Source organism: Octopus sinensis, linkage group LG4 (genome assembly GCF_006345805.1).
Source record: "Octopus sinensis linkage group LG4, ASM634580v1, whole genome shotgun sequence".
Lineage (NCBI taxonomy): Eukaryota > Metazoa > Mollusca > Cephalopoda > Octopoda > Octopodidae > Octopus > Octopus sinensis.
Genome location: NC_043000.1, coordinates 79,639,260 through 79,655,333, shown reverse-complemented (window position 1 = coordinate 79,655,333; position 16,074 = coordinate 79,639,260). Strand labels below are relative to the sequence as shown.

Below are 16,074 nucleotides of genomic sequence, written 5' to 3'. Positions count from 1 at the left end.
TTGATGGAAATTTGGTTGTTATTCATAATAGATCCAGTACCCACAGGCTGTCATATTGCTGCTGGTGTCAACTGAACTTACCTATTATTAAAGGAAATCCAGCTATGATTGCTCCAACCTCCTCTCAGTCACTGTGTATCTAGGAGTGTGTAATTTTAGAGAGATTAGGCTGCAATTTCTACCAAAGTTTGGGGAATCTTTGGTCAAAGGTTTGTTCAATCAGAGGTGACCTAGGGTTAAACTACAATAGCAATGATTTCCAACACAGGTAGAAGGTTAAAAGTTATTTTTGTTTGGAAGTATAGTTGATTGAATCAACCTAGGCAATTATTTTGGGGTTTGATAAAAATAATTGCCAGGGCTCATTGAATCAAAGTAGCTCTTAAAGTAGGATTTGAATTGTGGAGTTACAAGTAAATAAAGTTTGTCTGATGCTCAACCAATCTTCCATATTGGTTCCAAATTTGGCAAAGGCCAGTAATTTCAGGGAGGGGGCTAAGCCAGTTACATCAACCCCATTGCTCAACTGGTGCTTATTTTATCAACCCTGAGAGGACGAAAGGCAGAGTTGATCTCGGCAGAATTTGAACTTGTAACAAAGATGGACAAAATGCCACTAAGCACTTTGCCCGATGTACTAACGATTCTACCAGCTCGCAGCCCTAACCCTATTTCATATTACCAAGACAATATTATTGAGATGTCATTGTGCAATATAAACAAAATATCTTTTGGTCCATCAGAAATAATTGAAGACTTAAGTACTTAATTGGTGTCCATAAAATAGAATTGTCAGACATAAGTGCTACAAGGTCATCATATACTTGTAGCCAAACAAAACCACATGGTTGTTTTAAACCATTTGCACATTGGTGAATCATCACCATTAATGAAGAATGTATGAAATAATTTCTAATTAATGTGTTTAATCAGTTATTCTTTTACTAGTTTCAATTACTTGACTGTAGCCATGCTAGGGCACTGCCATGAAGTGTTTTTGTCAAACAAGTTCAACCCTAAGATAGAATAAGTACTAAGCTTAAAAAATAAGCTTAGTACTTATTCTATCAGCCTCTTTGCTGAACCACTAAGTTATAGGGACATAATCACATCAACACCAGTTGTCAAGCGATGATGGGGGGGGGAGACAAACACACACACAGAAACATACCTTCAACTGCCAGTGGAGTTAGCTAGAAGTAGTAGATAGCTTCCGTCATCTACATGACCAAGTTGGTAGTGGAGGTGGATGCCCTGAGAGGGAAGCTGTGAGAATAAGATTAGGCTGGGCAAAGTTTAGAAAGCTCCTACCTCTGCTGGCAACAAAGGGCCTCTCTCAGAGTGAAACACATTGTATGATGCCTGTGTGCAAACAGCTATGCTACATGGCAGTGAAACATGGGCTGTGACAGCTGAGGACATGTGTAGGCCTGAAAGAAATGAAGCCACTATGCTTTGCTGGATGTGCAATGTCTGTGCATGTTCAACAGAGTGTAAGCATCTTGAGAGAAAAGTTGGGTATAAGAGGCATCAGATGTGGTGTGCAAGAGAGACAACTGCATTAGTATGGTCATGTGATGCATATGGATGAGAACAGCTGTGTAAAGAAGTGCTAATCTCTAACTGGAGAGAACCCGTGATAGAGGTAGACCCAGGAAGATATGAGATGAGGTGGTGAAGCATGATCTTTGAACTTTGGGCCTCTAAGGCAATGACTAGTGACCAAGACCTTTGGTGATATGCTGTACTTGAGAAAACCTGTCAAGTGAAATCGTAGTTATGGCTGATGCTGGTGTCATGTAACTGGCATGTAAAAAGCACCTTTCAAACATTGTGCCTTATGAAAAGCTGCTTTCAAGCATTGGCCCTCACTGAGACTTGTGACATTATGTCATGCTTGAGAAGACCCGTCAAGCCAAGTAAAATTGTAGTCATGGAATATACTAGTGTCACACAAATGGCACCCACACCAGCGGAACATAAAAACACCCATTACACTCTTGGAGTGGTTGGCGATAGGAAGGGGATGCCACATCAGACTGGAGTCTGGTGCAGCCTTTCAGGTTGCCATTCCTTGGTCAAACTGTCCAACCCATGCCAGCATAGACAATGGACGTTAAATGATGATGATACGATGGGCTTCTTTCAGTTTCCATCTACCAAATCCACTAACAAGGCTTTGGTCAGCCCGAGGCTATAGTAAAAGACACTTGCCCAAGGTGTCACACAGTGAGACTGAACCCCGAACCATGTGGGTAGAAAGCAAGCTTCTTACCATACAGCCACAACTGTGCCTCTTCATCTTTTTTCTTTATTGCTCAGGTCTATAAACTGAATAATCCACTAAATGCAACATTATTACTAGCAGTAGCACCTGTCAATGGTTTCAGCTAAACCCTTTCCCCTCAAAACTGCTGATCAAATGCATAAATTAGAAATTATTATTGTTCTATCACCTGATTTTGCATTTAATCCTTCCAAAGTGAATGAAATTAGGTATCTGTGAAGTATTCAAGTCATTGTACTTAACTTACTAGCAGATGTACCCAGCGTTGCTTGGGATTAAAACAGCATAGTTTGTGTGTGTATATATATATTATATTACATTCATGTTGAAACAGGTGATACAGGAAAGTGCAGCATTGACAACAAAACATTTGTGGAGTAAATGTTAAAGCTGTGCATAAATGACAATTTGAGATTAGTACACCAATTTGGACAGAATTATGATTTTTATAAGAATGGGATGGATCATATCTGAAAGCAGCTCCAGGTGTTGTGAAGAACAAATTTTGTACATTAGTCTGTTTCGGAGAGCTATTCTATCTGGCATGCTAAATGTTGTTTTAATGATTCAGCATTAAGTGCTGCAGCATTGCCTTTGATGATCTTGGGAAAGTCTCATCTCCCTTCTCTCTTGAGACTCCATCTGATGTACTGCAGCATGCCTTTGCTGATCTTGAGAAAGTCTCATGTCCCTTATCTCTTGAGAGACTCACCTTTGGTTTTCTGCACTCCTCCTTGTTTTATAGGTGTTTCTGGAGAGATTACATTTTTCCTATAGTGGCATAGTTTTTTTTCAATATTTTAAACAAAAAATTATGTACATAGAAAAAAATATTCATTAATTTCTATTTTTGTAAGCAGTTGTATGAATGTAGTATGTGTTTATATTTTTGTATGCAGTGTAAAGTAACTAAATATAAACAAATTGTAAATACCTTGAAACCTTGCAACTGCTGTGATAACTATGAACTGTTAATGGGATGGTAGATGTGTATTTTTATATAACTTGAACCTTCCATGTAATTGTTTTTTTTTTCAAGAGTTTGTGTAGATGTGTGTGTGTTTGATAACATAGCAGGTGCGCAAACACAAACACACTCACAGACACATTCATATACAAAATGTGACAATATGCCCACATACGCTCTCACATACAGACACAGGCATATAGTAAGAGAGACACCTACAGACATATATTCACGCATAACAGTCATCACGTGTGTATGTGTGTGTAGATGTCTGTGTGTTTAATAGCGTACCTAACATGGAAACACACACACTCATACACTCAAAGATGCATACACATTCATATATGTAACATCATCATCGTAGTTTGAAATATCCTGTACTATCTCGTATGCATCGAACATGCAAACACATACAGAATACTGAGAAAATAAAAGTGAAGCAATATTACACAACGGTTTTAAAAAGTGTATTTTAATAGATGGAGTACTTTTTTTCACAGTTGGTTTGTTGCATTATGCAGGAGCTCTAGGCAAAATATTATAGTGCATGACCATCTGTAGCACTTAAGTAATGTGTGTATAAGGTTTGGTGAAAATCGGTTAAAAACTGTAGAAATGCAAACATATTACACACACAGACATCCTTTGTTTTATATTTATAGATAAACTATGACCTTGTGCCATTATTAGAAATTGTCATTATTATTATTATAACTATTAAGGTGGAGAGCTGACAGCATCATAAGCATGCTGGGCAAAATGCTTATTTGTCTATTGATGTAATCGACTTACACCACCCTCGTAATTGCTGGCCTTGTGCCAAAATTTGAAATTATTATTATTATTATTATTATTATTATATATTGAGTAGAAAAGGTAGATTTGGTAATTGTTTGTCGAAATATATTTTGTCATGTTCCTTCACATTCTGAGTTCAAATCCAGCTGGAGTCAATGGGCTTTTAATATTCTGGTGTCATCATTTTAACTGAGAGCTGAATGAATTATATTTTCTTATATAGACACAAAGCCATGAATTTAATGGCAGGAGTTATGTTGAGCATTAGGGTCAATCTTATACAATGCTCTGGCAATTGGGCTGATCCACCTTCGTAATTAACAGGATTATAATGAAATAAATTACAAGAATAACTACTTAGACACATCATCTGCATGAAAAAAACAATAGTCAAGTTAATGTTAACATAATTAATGTTCAAAACGTCAAAAAAAAAATCTCATTAGAAATAATTATGTGTCAAAGAAAAGGCAACATTAACTTAATGACACTATTTTCATTATTGTGGTAAGTATGGGAGACAACTAATGTTTTATTAGACTTCCTCTGTGAAGCAATTTACCTTCCCTGCCAGAGTCAAATGAGAAAGTAATTAAGTCTATATACAACACTGTATAAAAGTAACGCAAATATGAGTGGAAACATATTTTAAAAAACAAGTCAATAAAGTTAAAATATAATGAAACATATGCTTTGTTGAAAGGGGTCCAATAAGGTGAAAACATGTCCACAGTTCAATTCTATATTTAAGAGATGAGGAATTAATGTACATTATTTACATTTGATATATTTGTCAACAACAAACAAGATGAGGACAAATATCTGTCAAATGTAAATAATTTTCACAGTTGCCTCCTATTTTTGCTGTGATATAATAGTAAATATTGCCTTTTCCTGACCATATAATAATTTCTAATTAAGTATGTGATGCTGATTACATTAAATATGCCACATTAACTGAACTATTGAATTACAGTAATTTACTGTGGAAATAATCAAGATAATAGACATTATATTAAACCACAAATAATATTACTGCATAAAAAGTCACATAACATGTTCTCCAGTATATTAAAACAAATGGTCAATATTATTATATATATATACAAAAAACAACACATTCTCTAGTATGAAAAACAGTAAATATTACTATAAACATAACATAATACATAGGTATATATTAAAACAAAAAATATAATATCACAATATTGTAAAATAATTTTACAAAATTCACAACTGTAAGGATTAGTTCAAATTTCAGCTATCTTTGCACAGTTGCAGACAATTTCAAACTTCAATTGTCTCATTCAAAATATTACATCACAACTAATTGGGAGTGATATGTTGATAGTACAGCACTGATAGTTACTTTATCACTTTACCACTAATGAAAGGCAAAACACTGATCTTGGTAGGATTTGAACTCACAAGATAGAGGGAGGAACAATTTATTGTAAAGCACTTAATGCAATACCTTTGGTTTTATTACATACCTAACAATGTTATCCCTACATTTTAGCTTGTGAGGACCTAAAAGGATTGTGAGCCCTGCCCTCTCCTTCAGATCAAAAAAAAAAGTTTAGTAATCAAGATAAATAACATTGAACAATTTAACAGAATCTTCATCCAGTTATCACTTATAAACCTTCAATCTATAATTAACAAAGAATATGGACCTTGTGTTTCTGTCGCTTGACTTCAATAAATACAAAAATATATTTTAAACAGCTAAAAAAAAAATAAGGGTGGGTGGCATCTGTTTAATAGAAAGATATTATAGTATATTATATTTAATAGAAAAATATTATATTATAGTTTCAGATCAATAAAAATATATTACAGGAAAGCCACAGTTCAGTAGGAAAATATTGCGGGATAACCTCAGTTTGTTAGAAAAAGATCAGGAAAATATTGGAAAGTAAACTCAGTTCAGTAAAAAAACATTTTTTGTAGAGTACCTTCAGTTTAGCTGCAAAATATTGGAAGACAGATTTTGTTCATTAAAAAAATGGTTGCAGATAACTTCAACAGCTCAACAGAAAAAGACAAACATCATGTATAACCTCAATACAGTAGAAAGTTGTGATGACGAGTCCATTAAAGCTGAGGTATAATTCCATATAGTTTACACAGAAAGAAGGTTGCTATACTCTCCATAAGGCAAGACACTGAGACAGTACATAGTTTAGGGTGTTGGTGAAAGGTGAGATCATGAGTTTTCTCAGCATATACAATAAACAGTCCACATTGGCTAATGTTGTTATCACAGTTAACAGCATGATAAGGAACAGTCAAATTAAGCTCATCAAGTGTATGAAGTCTTGGTTCTCGAGACAATACATGACCACCTCCTTGCTTAACTAAATCCATCAGCTCTTCTTTGGTTGGTACAGGTGAGTTGAAAGCTCCATGAAAGTAGAATTGACATCCATCAAATAATCGAGGCAGCTGTAGAAAGGAAAAAATAGGAATAAAAGGCTTGATAAAAACATGTAAGTAGAAATAACAACAGCCATAGTCACACTAGTTTCTCATATTGGATCAAAATTCACTGAAGTAAGATGAGTATAGTTGAGTGAAACAACTATAACTTTTACTGATACAGACCACCACAAGTTTCCTTGGAATGTGAATATTCAGTTGGAACATTGGTAACTTGGGTAATTTATACAAGTTGTAGTAATTTACTGCTTATAATCAGAGACTAGAAATTATAAGGGATTTTAAAATTATCTGTAGAGTATTGTCTGATCAGAATGTGACACATCACCCATCTCCAGTGTATTTCTGAATAATTTCTTACTACATCCACAGGTGTTTTATCAGATATTTTGCAATATTATTGGTTAACTTGAGTTCAGGAGACACTCAGTTTGGATAATTAACAGTTGAATCTTTTTCTATGTTCTTTTATATACTTTCCATTCATGTGGACAGGGATGTGTAAATTGTTTCTATAACAATCTTGAATGATCTACTTCATTCATATACCTAGCATTCCTGAATTAATCCAGAAATGGAGTGCTGGTAAAACAAGTTTGTTGAACATGGTAATTTTGCAGACAGCATATGCAACACACAGATGATATGATGAAAGCATCTCATTGAAATTACTTTCTAACATAGTCAAATCACTCTAGAATATTGGTGGTTCTGTACAATACAAAACAAAGGCAATACAAACTGACTTATCAGAATCTATATATTTCTATTATCTATTCATTTTACTAAGACAGCATGGAGTGAGGCATAATGATTAGGGTGTTAGACTCACAACTGTAAGGTCATGGATTTGATTCCTGGACCAAGCAGTATTCTTGAGGAAGGTACTTCATTTCACACTGCTTTAGTTTACTCAGTTTGAAAAATAAATACAAAAATAGTGTTGGTGCAACCCTCTTTTCCTCCAACAGTCACATGCTGGAGTTCCTGCTGGGCCAAGGGTGGGAGAGCCAAAGCTATGTCTATGTTTGCTTGTAACTACACGAGCACCTAAAACAATTAGTGAAAACATAGTGAAGGAAATATCAACTTACTTGTTTTAATTTATTCATACGACCTTTAAATGGGGCAAAAGAAAATGGGTTGCTGGTAGAGCCTGCAACTTCAAAAGGTTCTTCAGATACTTGATAACCATATTCAACACAAGTACGTAACCCTATCATAATGATACATGAACAATAGTAAGAAAAAATTGGTGGACATATTGAAAAGAATAATTTATTAAACCTTCATTCAATGTTTCCAAAAAGAATTAAACCCCATGATTATTAACAAATATCATAAATAAACATCTACAACATTTAACATAAAATAATAGTGATTTCTAACATTAGCAGTTCTTTGGTACAGAAACAGTTGATTAAATTGATCTCAGTATATGACCAGTATATTATTTTATTGACCTTGTCAGAGTTGACAACAGCAAGTTTTGAACTCAAAATGTAAAAGTACATACTTAAATACTTTCTCAACCACATGGTTTTGGGTTCAGTCTCATTGTATGGCAGAGCTTTCCACTATAATCCCAGGTTTGGTAAACAGAAACTGAAAGCAGCTTGTCATATACATACATGTGTATGTGAGTGTGTGTATGTGTCTCTTTGTATTGACATCGTGTCGTAATCATAAATAAATGTCATTTATTCTGAACATTCTGTGAAAACATGCTTGATCACAGGGAAATATTACCATGCATAGAAACATGTGGGGGTTAGCAACAGGAAGGGTATCCAGCTGTAGAAAATCTATTTTCATAAACTCTGTCTGGCCCATGCAAGCATGGAAAAGTGGACATTAAAATGGCAATGATGACAATGATGATGATAATCATGTTTAACTCTCCTCACTACAAAGGTAATTTCTAATTAATTAAACATTTTTGTTCTCTACTTCATCATCATTTAACATCTGTTTACCATGCTGACATGGGTTAAACAACTTGACAGGAACTGACAGGGGCCACACTAGGTTCCATGATCTGTTTTGGCTTGGTTTCTACAGCTGGATGCTCTTAATGCCATCCACTTTACAGAGCATACTGGGTGCTTTTTACATGGCACCATCACCAGTGTTTCTTATGTGACACCAACACCAGTGCTTTTATGTGGCACCAGCACAACACAATAATGTCTGAATATGCATTTCTTTCTTTTCTTTCTTTCACTTGTTTCAGTCATTTAACTGCAGCCATGCTGGAGCACTGCCTTTAGTCAAGCAAACTGACCCCAGGACTTATTCTTTGTAAGCCTAGTACTTATTCTATTGGTCTCTTTAGCCGAACCACTAAGTTACAGGGACATAAACACACCACCATCGGTTGTCAAGCGATGTTGGGGGTGGGACAAACACAGACACACAAACATATACACACACATATACATATATATACATATATACGACAGGCTTCTTTCAGTTTCTGTCTACGAAATGCACTCACAAGGCTTTGGTTGGCCCGGGGCTATAGTAGAAGACACTTGCCCAAGTCCCACATGCAGTGGGACAGAACCTGGAACCATGTGGTTATTAAGCAAGCTACTTACCACACAGCCACTCCTGCGCCTGCAAATATATCTATGTGTGCACATACGTTTATGTGCATGGACAAGAATAAAAACATGAGTTACATAGAAATATTATAATTTCTCAAAACTTACAGTCAAGGGTAACAATCCATTTTCCAGCAAGAACAGCTTTCAAATACTTCAGAGTTCGAGGACACAGGCCATCTTTGTTGACACCAATCACAACGTGAGTAACTATAAGAGAAATAATAAAAATACACTGTGCTACATGAGTGTGTGTGTGTGTGTATTGTACAAACACAACTGATTCATTCAGATTATACAAATGGTTTCTTAGGACACAAATTAGCATAATATAGGGGTATAAGGATATGTAAAGTGTACAAAGATAGGGAGGGGTGTCATTGGTAGAGTCCACTCTGTGCAGGCTAGGTCGCTGGTCTGAGAGCAAAAGTTTCCCTTCCTCTCACCAGTCTTGGAGTACCCTTCCTCTTCTGATGAATCATCATGAATATGGAAAGGGTATAGACCTAGATATAATGGATATGGAGAAGTAGTTGATTAGTTTGGCCACTAACTCAGGTCATGCCAAGTACTTATTTTGCTGAAGATGAAGTAACAAATAAGTTCAACACAGTGGATTAACATGTAGAAGATAGAGGAATGAAAGAAATTAACATTTAGTTTTGTACTCTATCCTTGTACTTACTTTCCCATAAATAACATCCACAAGACATTTTATTTCACATGAAATACACATAATTTAATAATAAATCTCTATATTATAATTCTGAAATGCAAAAAGTTTGTTTGTCTGGTTTTGGCATTGGAATGGGTTAAAGGGCACTAGATCCCGTCGGATTGACTCCAAAATTTACAGAGACATGTAAAATGAAGTGAGGATGTGAGTGGGCAAGCTAGAAATCCCCATCTTAAAAAGTGTGGTTACTAAGGCAAAAAACGCACACTTTGACAAGTCTACTCTTATTCTCTTATCTGCCTGTCTTCCTCCATGTCTCTCTCTTTCCTCCCTTCCTTTCACTTTCTCTCTATAACGTCGTTTGGCAACGGCTACTATCTTTCCCCGTTGACTTCACTCTTTCTACCACATCCTCTCTCTCTCTCTCTACGTCTGTCTGCATTCATAGAGAGAATTATTATCACCACCACCACACAATCATGAAAACAAATATTATGAATCAGATATTTATTGGGTTAATTTATATGCGTGTGTGTATGTTCTATATATAAATATGTATATATAATGTATATATACAAAGTGTATATATCTGTATTTATATATATAAGTATATATATATATATATATATATATATATACTAGCAGTATTGCCTGGCTCGTGCGCCCATGCATTCTATGCACGCGCGAATTAAGCTAAACTTGGATGAAGTTCAATCAAAATTCAATTATTTTGGTTTTAAAATCAAGCATTTGATGCCCTCTATTTTTGCGCTTATGTGTTCCATTTCCTCAATAGGAAGTACAGAGAAGCATTTCATAAATTTCTGTTGATCAAATAATTACATTGTTGAATTATTCTTTTAGATCAGTATTTCTCAACGGGGATTTCAGGGGAGAGTTTCAGGGAGTCGCTGGCAATGTATTGTGATGATCAAAAATCCAGCCTGCTAAAATTTGGTTAAAGTGATTCAAACTGCAGACTCAATGCAAAATGGTCACATTTAATTCAAAGCGTTAAAAATGTTATGAAAACAATTGGTATGTGTTCACAAAGTCCAAACGATTAATACGAAAAAACCCTCCAGGCTACATCCCGAAAATTCATTTCTTCACCGAATTTCTACAATGTTTACGGCGATTCGTTCTTATATCTTGATTTTTTATTTTTCATGCAATTTACGCATGCTTGCATGCGTGGTGAACACAGTTCATGTCAAACAGCTGACTGAGTAAAGTTCACTATTCAATGCATGGGATAAGGCCTAAACAAACACATTATCGATTTTTGCACTTGTGAGATGAATTTCGGAACAGAAATAGCGCAGTTCAATTTTCATTCGCCTAAACTTTAAGTGACCCATTTTTTGTGGTTCTACGATTTGTTGGCTAGGAGATGTGCCGGGAAGTTAAACATACAGACACACAAGTTGAGTTTTATATAGATAGATATATATAATTTGTATGCATTTGTATATATAATGCGTACACATATATATAATGCGTATATATGTACTTATATATATTTAATGCGTATATATATATATATATATATATTTGTTGTGCAAAATTTTTTATGTGAAGTTGTGTGTCACAGGAGTGTGACGAAAGAATTCTGGCCGAAATAAGATTAAGATTAATGTAAAAAATAAATAACACTGAAGCAAAGTAACACCAAATATATAGTGCGTGTGTTTTTATTGGCTAGACTGGCAAAATGACCATTCCGAACTACAACAATATATATACATATATATATATATATATATACAAACTGAGATAGGGGTTGTAAGTGCAACCCTCCATGGGATAACATATATCCAATATACTACTAGTGAAGCACCCAGCAAAGTTAATACATAAATGTTAAGAACTGCGATGCAATTAATTCATTTACTGTATTTTATGGGCAAAGGTAAAATGTTTTACCACAAATTAATAATACAAAATAAGAAAATGGAGAAACACATCTTAATCAATGATCAACTACCAGATAATACCCAATCACATAATTTATTAAACCACCACATATGAACATTAAGGTCAAACATAATAATATAGAACAAAACAATATACATGAAAGAGTAATATGATACAATAAGTACAGTATGTATAAGTGAATATAAATAAATACAAATATAAATATAAATTACATCTTACAGCTGTTTCGGCCATGCAGATACGGGTGTCTCATTATGCTCATATTAGCCATGTGTGATAGGTCAATATGTAGTTGTAAATGAGACACTTACAAAAATATCCCAAGGCCTCTTCAGAGATTATGAAATACAAACTAAATTAAATATGAATATCAGAGGAGGTACACCTATACAAGAGTGGGTACATACCCATAATATATAATATACACATACATATGAGTGCATATACCCATACTCCTATACATATATATATACATATACATAATAATATAAATCAATATACATACATATGTTCTACATTCAATGTTACAGTTGGTCAACATAATATTATGATATTACAATATAGAAAATATACACATATTCATATTCAAATGCAGTGACTTTGTATATCTGCATTTGCATATGAATATGTGTATGTTTTCTATATTGTAATACCATAATATGTTGACCAACTGTAACATTGACTATAGAACATATGTATGTATATTGATTTATATTATTATGTATATGTATATATATATATATATATGTATAGGAGTATGGGTATATGCACTCATATGTATGTGTATATTATATATGAAGGCGCGTGGCTCAGTGGTTAGAGCGTCAAGCTTACGATCATGAGGTTGTGAGCTCGTATCCCGGACCGGCTGCGTGTTGTGTTCTTGAGCAAGACACTTTATTTCACGTTGCTCCAGTTCACTCAGCTGTAGAAATGAGTTGCGACGTCACAGGTGCCAAGCTGTATTGGCCCTTGCCTTTCCCTTGGACAACATCGGTGACGTGGAGAGGGGAGGCCGGTATGCATGGGCGACTGCTGGTCTTCCATGAAACAACCTTGCCCAGACTTGTGCCTCAGAGAGTAACTCTCTAGGTGCAAACCCATGGTCAGTGTCTGACCGAAGGGGGTCACTACACTATTATATATTATGGGTATGTACCCACTCTTGTATGGGTGTACCTCCTCTGATATTCATATTTAATTTAGTTTGTATTTCATAATCTCTGAAGAGGCCTTGAGATATTTTTGTAAGTGTCTCATTTACAACTACATATTGACCTATCACACATGGCTAATATGAGCATAATGAGACACCCATATCTGCATGGCCGAAACAGCTGTAAGATGTAGTTTATATTTACATTTGTATTTATTTATATTCACTTATACATACTGTACTTATTGTATCATATTACTCTTTCATGTACATTGTTTTGTTCTATATTATTATGTTTGACCTTAATGTTCATATGTAGTGGTTTAATAAATTATGTGATTGGGTATTATCTGGTAGTTGATCATTGATTAAGATGTGTTTCTCCATTTTCTTATTTTGTATATATATAATGTGTGCATTATCTGGTCGGTTGAGCTGAAAATAAGCACACATATGTTAAAAATGCAGGCGAGTTTGCATGGCAACTATTTTTTTCCTCTAGGACAAAATTCTTCATCTTATAAAATGCGGCCCGAGTAGACCCGAATTAAATCGGGTTATATTAACCAAAATGTGAAAAGGGGTCTAAATGGGGCTGGAAGGGGATTAAAATTTACAGGAGTGGGTGTTTAGGAATTCTCTGTTACATCAAGCTAAAAAATTTGTGCCAGCCTTTAAATCTTCAATGTGTTGTCCATGATGAAGAAGTTTTGAATGCTTGCCATGGTGAGTCTACTGTCGTGAGAAAGAATCATTTGAAAACTTGGTGTTTAGGAATCTTCTTTTACATCAAGTTCAAAATTTTACACCAGACCAGCCATTAAACTGCCACTACGTTGCTGTCCGTCGTTAAGAAATGCCAGCCATGGTGACTCAACTATCCTCAGATTCTATCCCTTCAAACTTTGGTTTCCAATATTTTTTTTTTTTATTCAGCTCGCAAGTTCGTCTGTCCCTTTTAAATGTTAGTGTTTTGCTGTCTGCCTTGAAGCAGACCTTTCCATTGTCACTGCCTGATATTTATGATTGATCTTTCTAAGTATTTTCTTTCTCAACTTACTCAAGATCTTTTGTTGTTTATAAATGGGAGAGAAAGAGAGATAGAGAAAGATAGAGAGTAAGAGAAAGCGAGGGAGAGTCCGAGAGAAATGAAGAGTAAGAGAGTGGGAAAGTGAGAGAGAAAGGAGAGAGAAACAAAGAGGGAGAATGTGGTGATAAAAAACAGAAAGGAAGCAAGAGAAAGTTACAACCACACTCTTACCCACGCGTAGAGCGGGTCACCTTAGGCTAGTAATTTAATAAAACAAATATGTTCACAGGATGTATAAGCGCCAACAAGCTTGCAATCTAACTTCTAGATATCATAGCCCTGATTGAACCATCCAAATATGTGATAAGTAGAAAATAAGATGGCAGAGTAAAGTTTGAAGGAGATTTGTCTGATAATCCTAACAGTTCAACTGATTCTAATAGTGCAACCCATATGATTCACCACCTCATATCAGTATGTACAGATTAAGAGAAGACAGCTAAGAGAAGACCTGGTATACATAGGCTAGTATAGCTGTGGGTCACACCTAGTCAGTCTGCCAGTTTGGCTGACCAGGGACACACACATCAACATTATTATTATTTCTTAAATCGTGGATGGTAGATTCAGTGTTATTTAGTAGATAGCTGCAGAGGTATAGAGCACCACACAATGTATTCCTAGATCTAAGACAACCAATGTTCCTTTTGTACTTGATAAATATATAATCAATTATACACACTATTCTCCCATCATTTACGTTACAATCAGTCCAAACAGACATGCACTGTACCACAAAACTATTCATTTTAAGTATTATCTCTATAGCACTTCATCTCTCTTCATTTCCAACATGAAGATGTATTTATTGATTTATCAAATATTTTCTTTTTTTTTTCTCTTTTTTTGTGTATTCCAACAAGTTTTAGAATTTATCATATATCCTTCACTACTCACCTGCAGAAATTACATTAACTCTATAACTACTCACTATCTACACAGACTACAATATTACATAGTATTCATTGAATTGTGTACCATATAACAGCTTGTGCAGCCTCAGATACAGTTCGTATATGTCCATTCTATTTTAATGTGTTATATTGTCCATTGACTTGCTTCCGTATATACAAATATGAAACTTCAAGTAACAATGTTTCAGGTAATATTGTTTATGATATATTTATCTTATTGTTATTATTCTTGCTTTTTGTATTATATATTTCCTATTCATAACTAGTTCATTTCACCATTTAGTCTAGAGATCACAACTTTTCTTTGTACTAGTCTTACTTTTCTTGTTTGTGCAATTTTGTCATGTCTGCTCATTTATTACTATACCCAAGCAGCTTATGTAGCTGACACCATCAAATTGAACAATATTACAGGAAGGTGTCAGAATTGTGATAATTTGGGGTTAATAACTAATGACCGATTGAGCATGTCCAGGTCCATTGTGTGTTTTTTCCTGTTTTCTGCATACTCAATTTTCAAGCTCCTGTGCAACATCTTACACATTTTACACACACACATCTTGCCTGGTTTTAGTGATAAGTCCATGATAATACTGGGCCACACACCACCTTCTGAAGTTTAATCAATTATCCCAAGGCTAACACTTGTAAACTGGTATTTTACTGTATTGATTTCAAGAGGACAAAAGGCAATGTACAAAAATATCTTTAAAAATTACGAGGTACATTGATAAAGCACCAATTCTTCTATCCACAACCTAAAGATTAAGGAGCATCAGACCAATGCTTCTACACTGTTTATTCATTTAATCTCTCTCTCTCTTTATATATATATATATATATATATATTTATTATATAGAAGGAGCTTCTACAGGACTAGAACTGTTTCATTCAAGAGAAATCTTCAGGAAGCTAGTTAACAAGAATTGTATTGGCATTTATACATTTAGGCAGGTTTAAAGGGGTGTTGGTGGGGGACTTTTTGGGGGTAGGCATAGCGCAAAAAATCATACTTGGGGGAGTGGTCAAGGAGTCAGTGTTAAATTAGATAGGAGAATAAATAAAAAAATAAAAAATAAAAAATAAAAAATAAAAAATAAAAATAGAAAATAAAAAATAAAAAATAAAAAATAAAAAATAAAAAATATATAAAAAAATATAAAAAAATAAAAAAATAAAAATAAAATAAAAAATAAATA

The 16,074-nt window shown here is 34.5% G+C and overlaps 1 protein-coding gene across 1 annotated transcript in view; it reads right to left on the bottom strand.

Moving 5' to 3' along the window:
- Positions 1 to 4,182: 4,182 nt before the first annotated feature.
- The window catches only part of LOC115210513 (BRCA1-associated RING domain protein 1), a 62,773-nt gene continuing 50,881 nt past the window's right edge, over positions 4,183 to 16,074 (bottom strand). The window contains exons 6-8 of the mRNA XM_036502639.1: positions 9,209 to 9,310; positions 7,589 to 7,710; positions 4,183 to 6,500 (exon numbers count right to left, since the gene is read on the bottom strand). Coding sequence (XP_036358532.1) covers positions 6,150 to 6,500; positions 7,589 to 7,710; positions 9,209 to 9,310 — 575 coding nt within the window. The 3' untranslated portion in view covers positions 4,183 to 6,149. The remainder of the gene's footprint in view (positions 6,501 to 7,588; positions 7,711 to 9,208; positions 9,311 to 16,074) is intronic.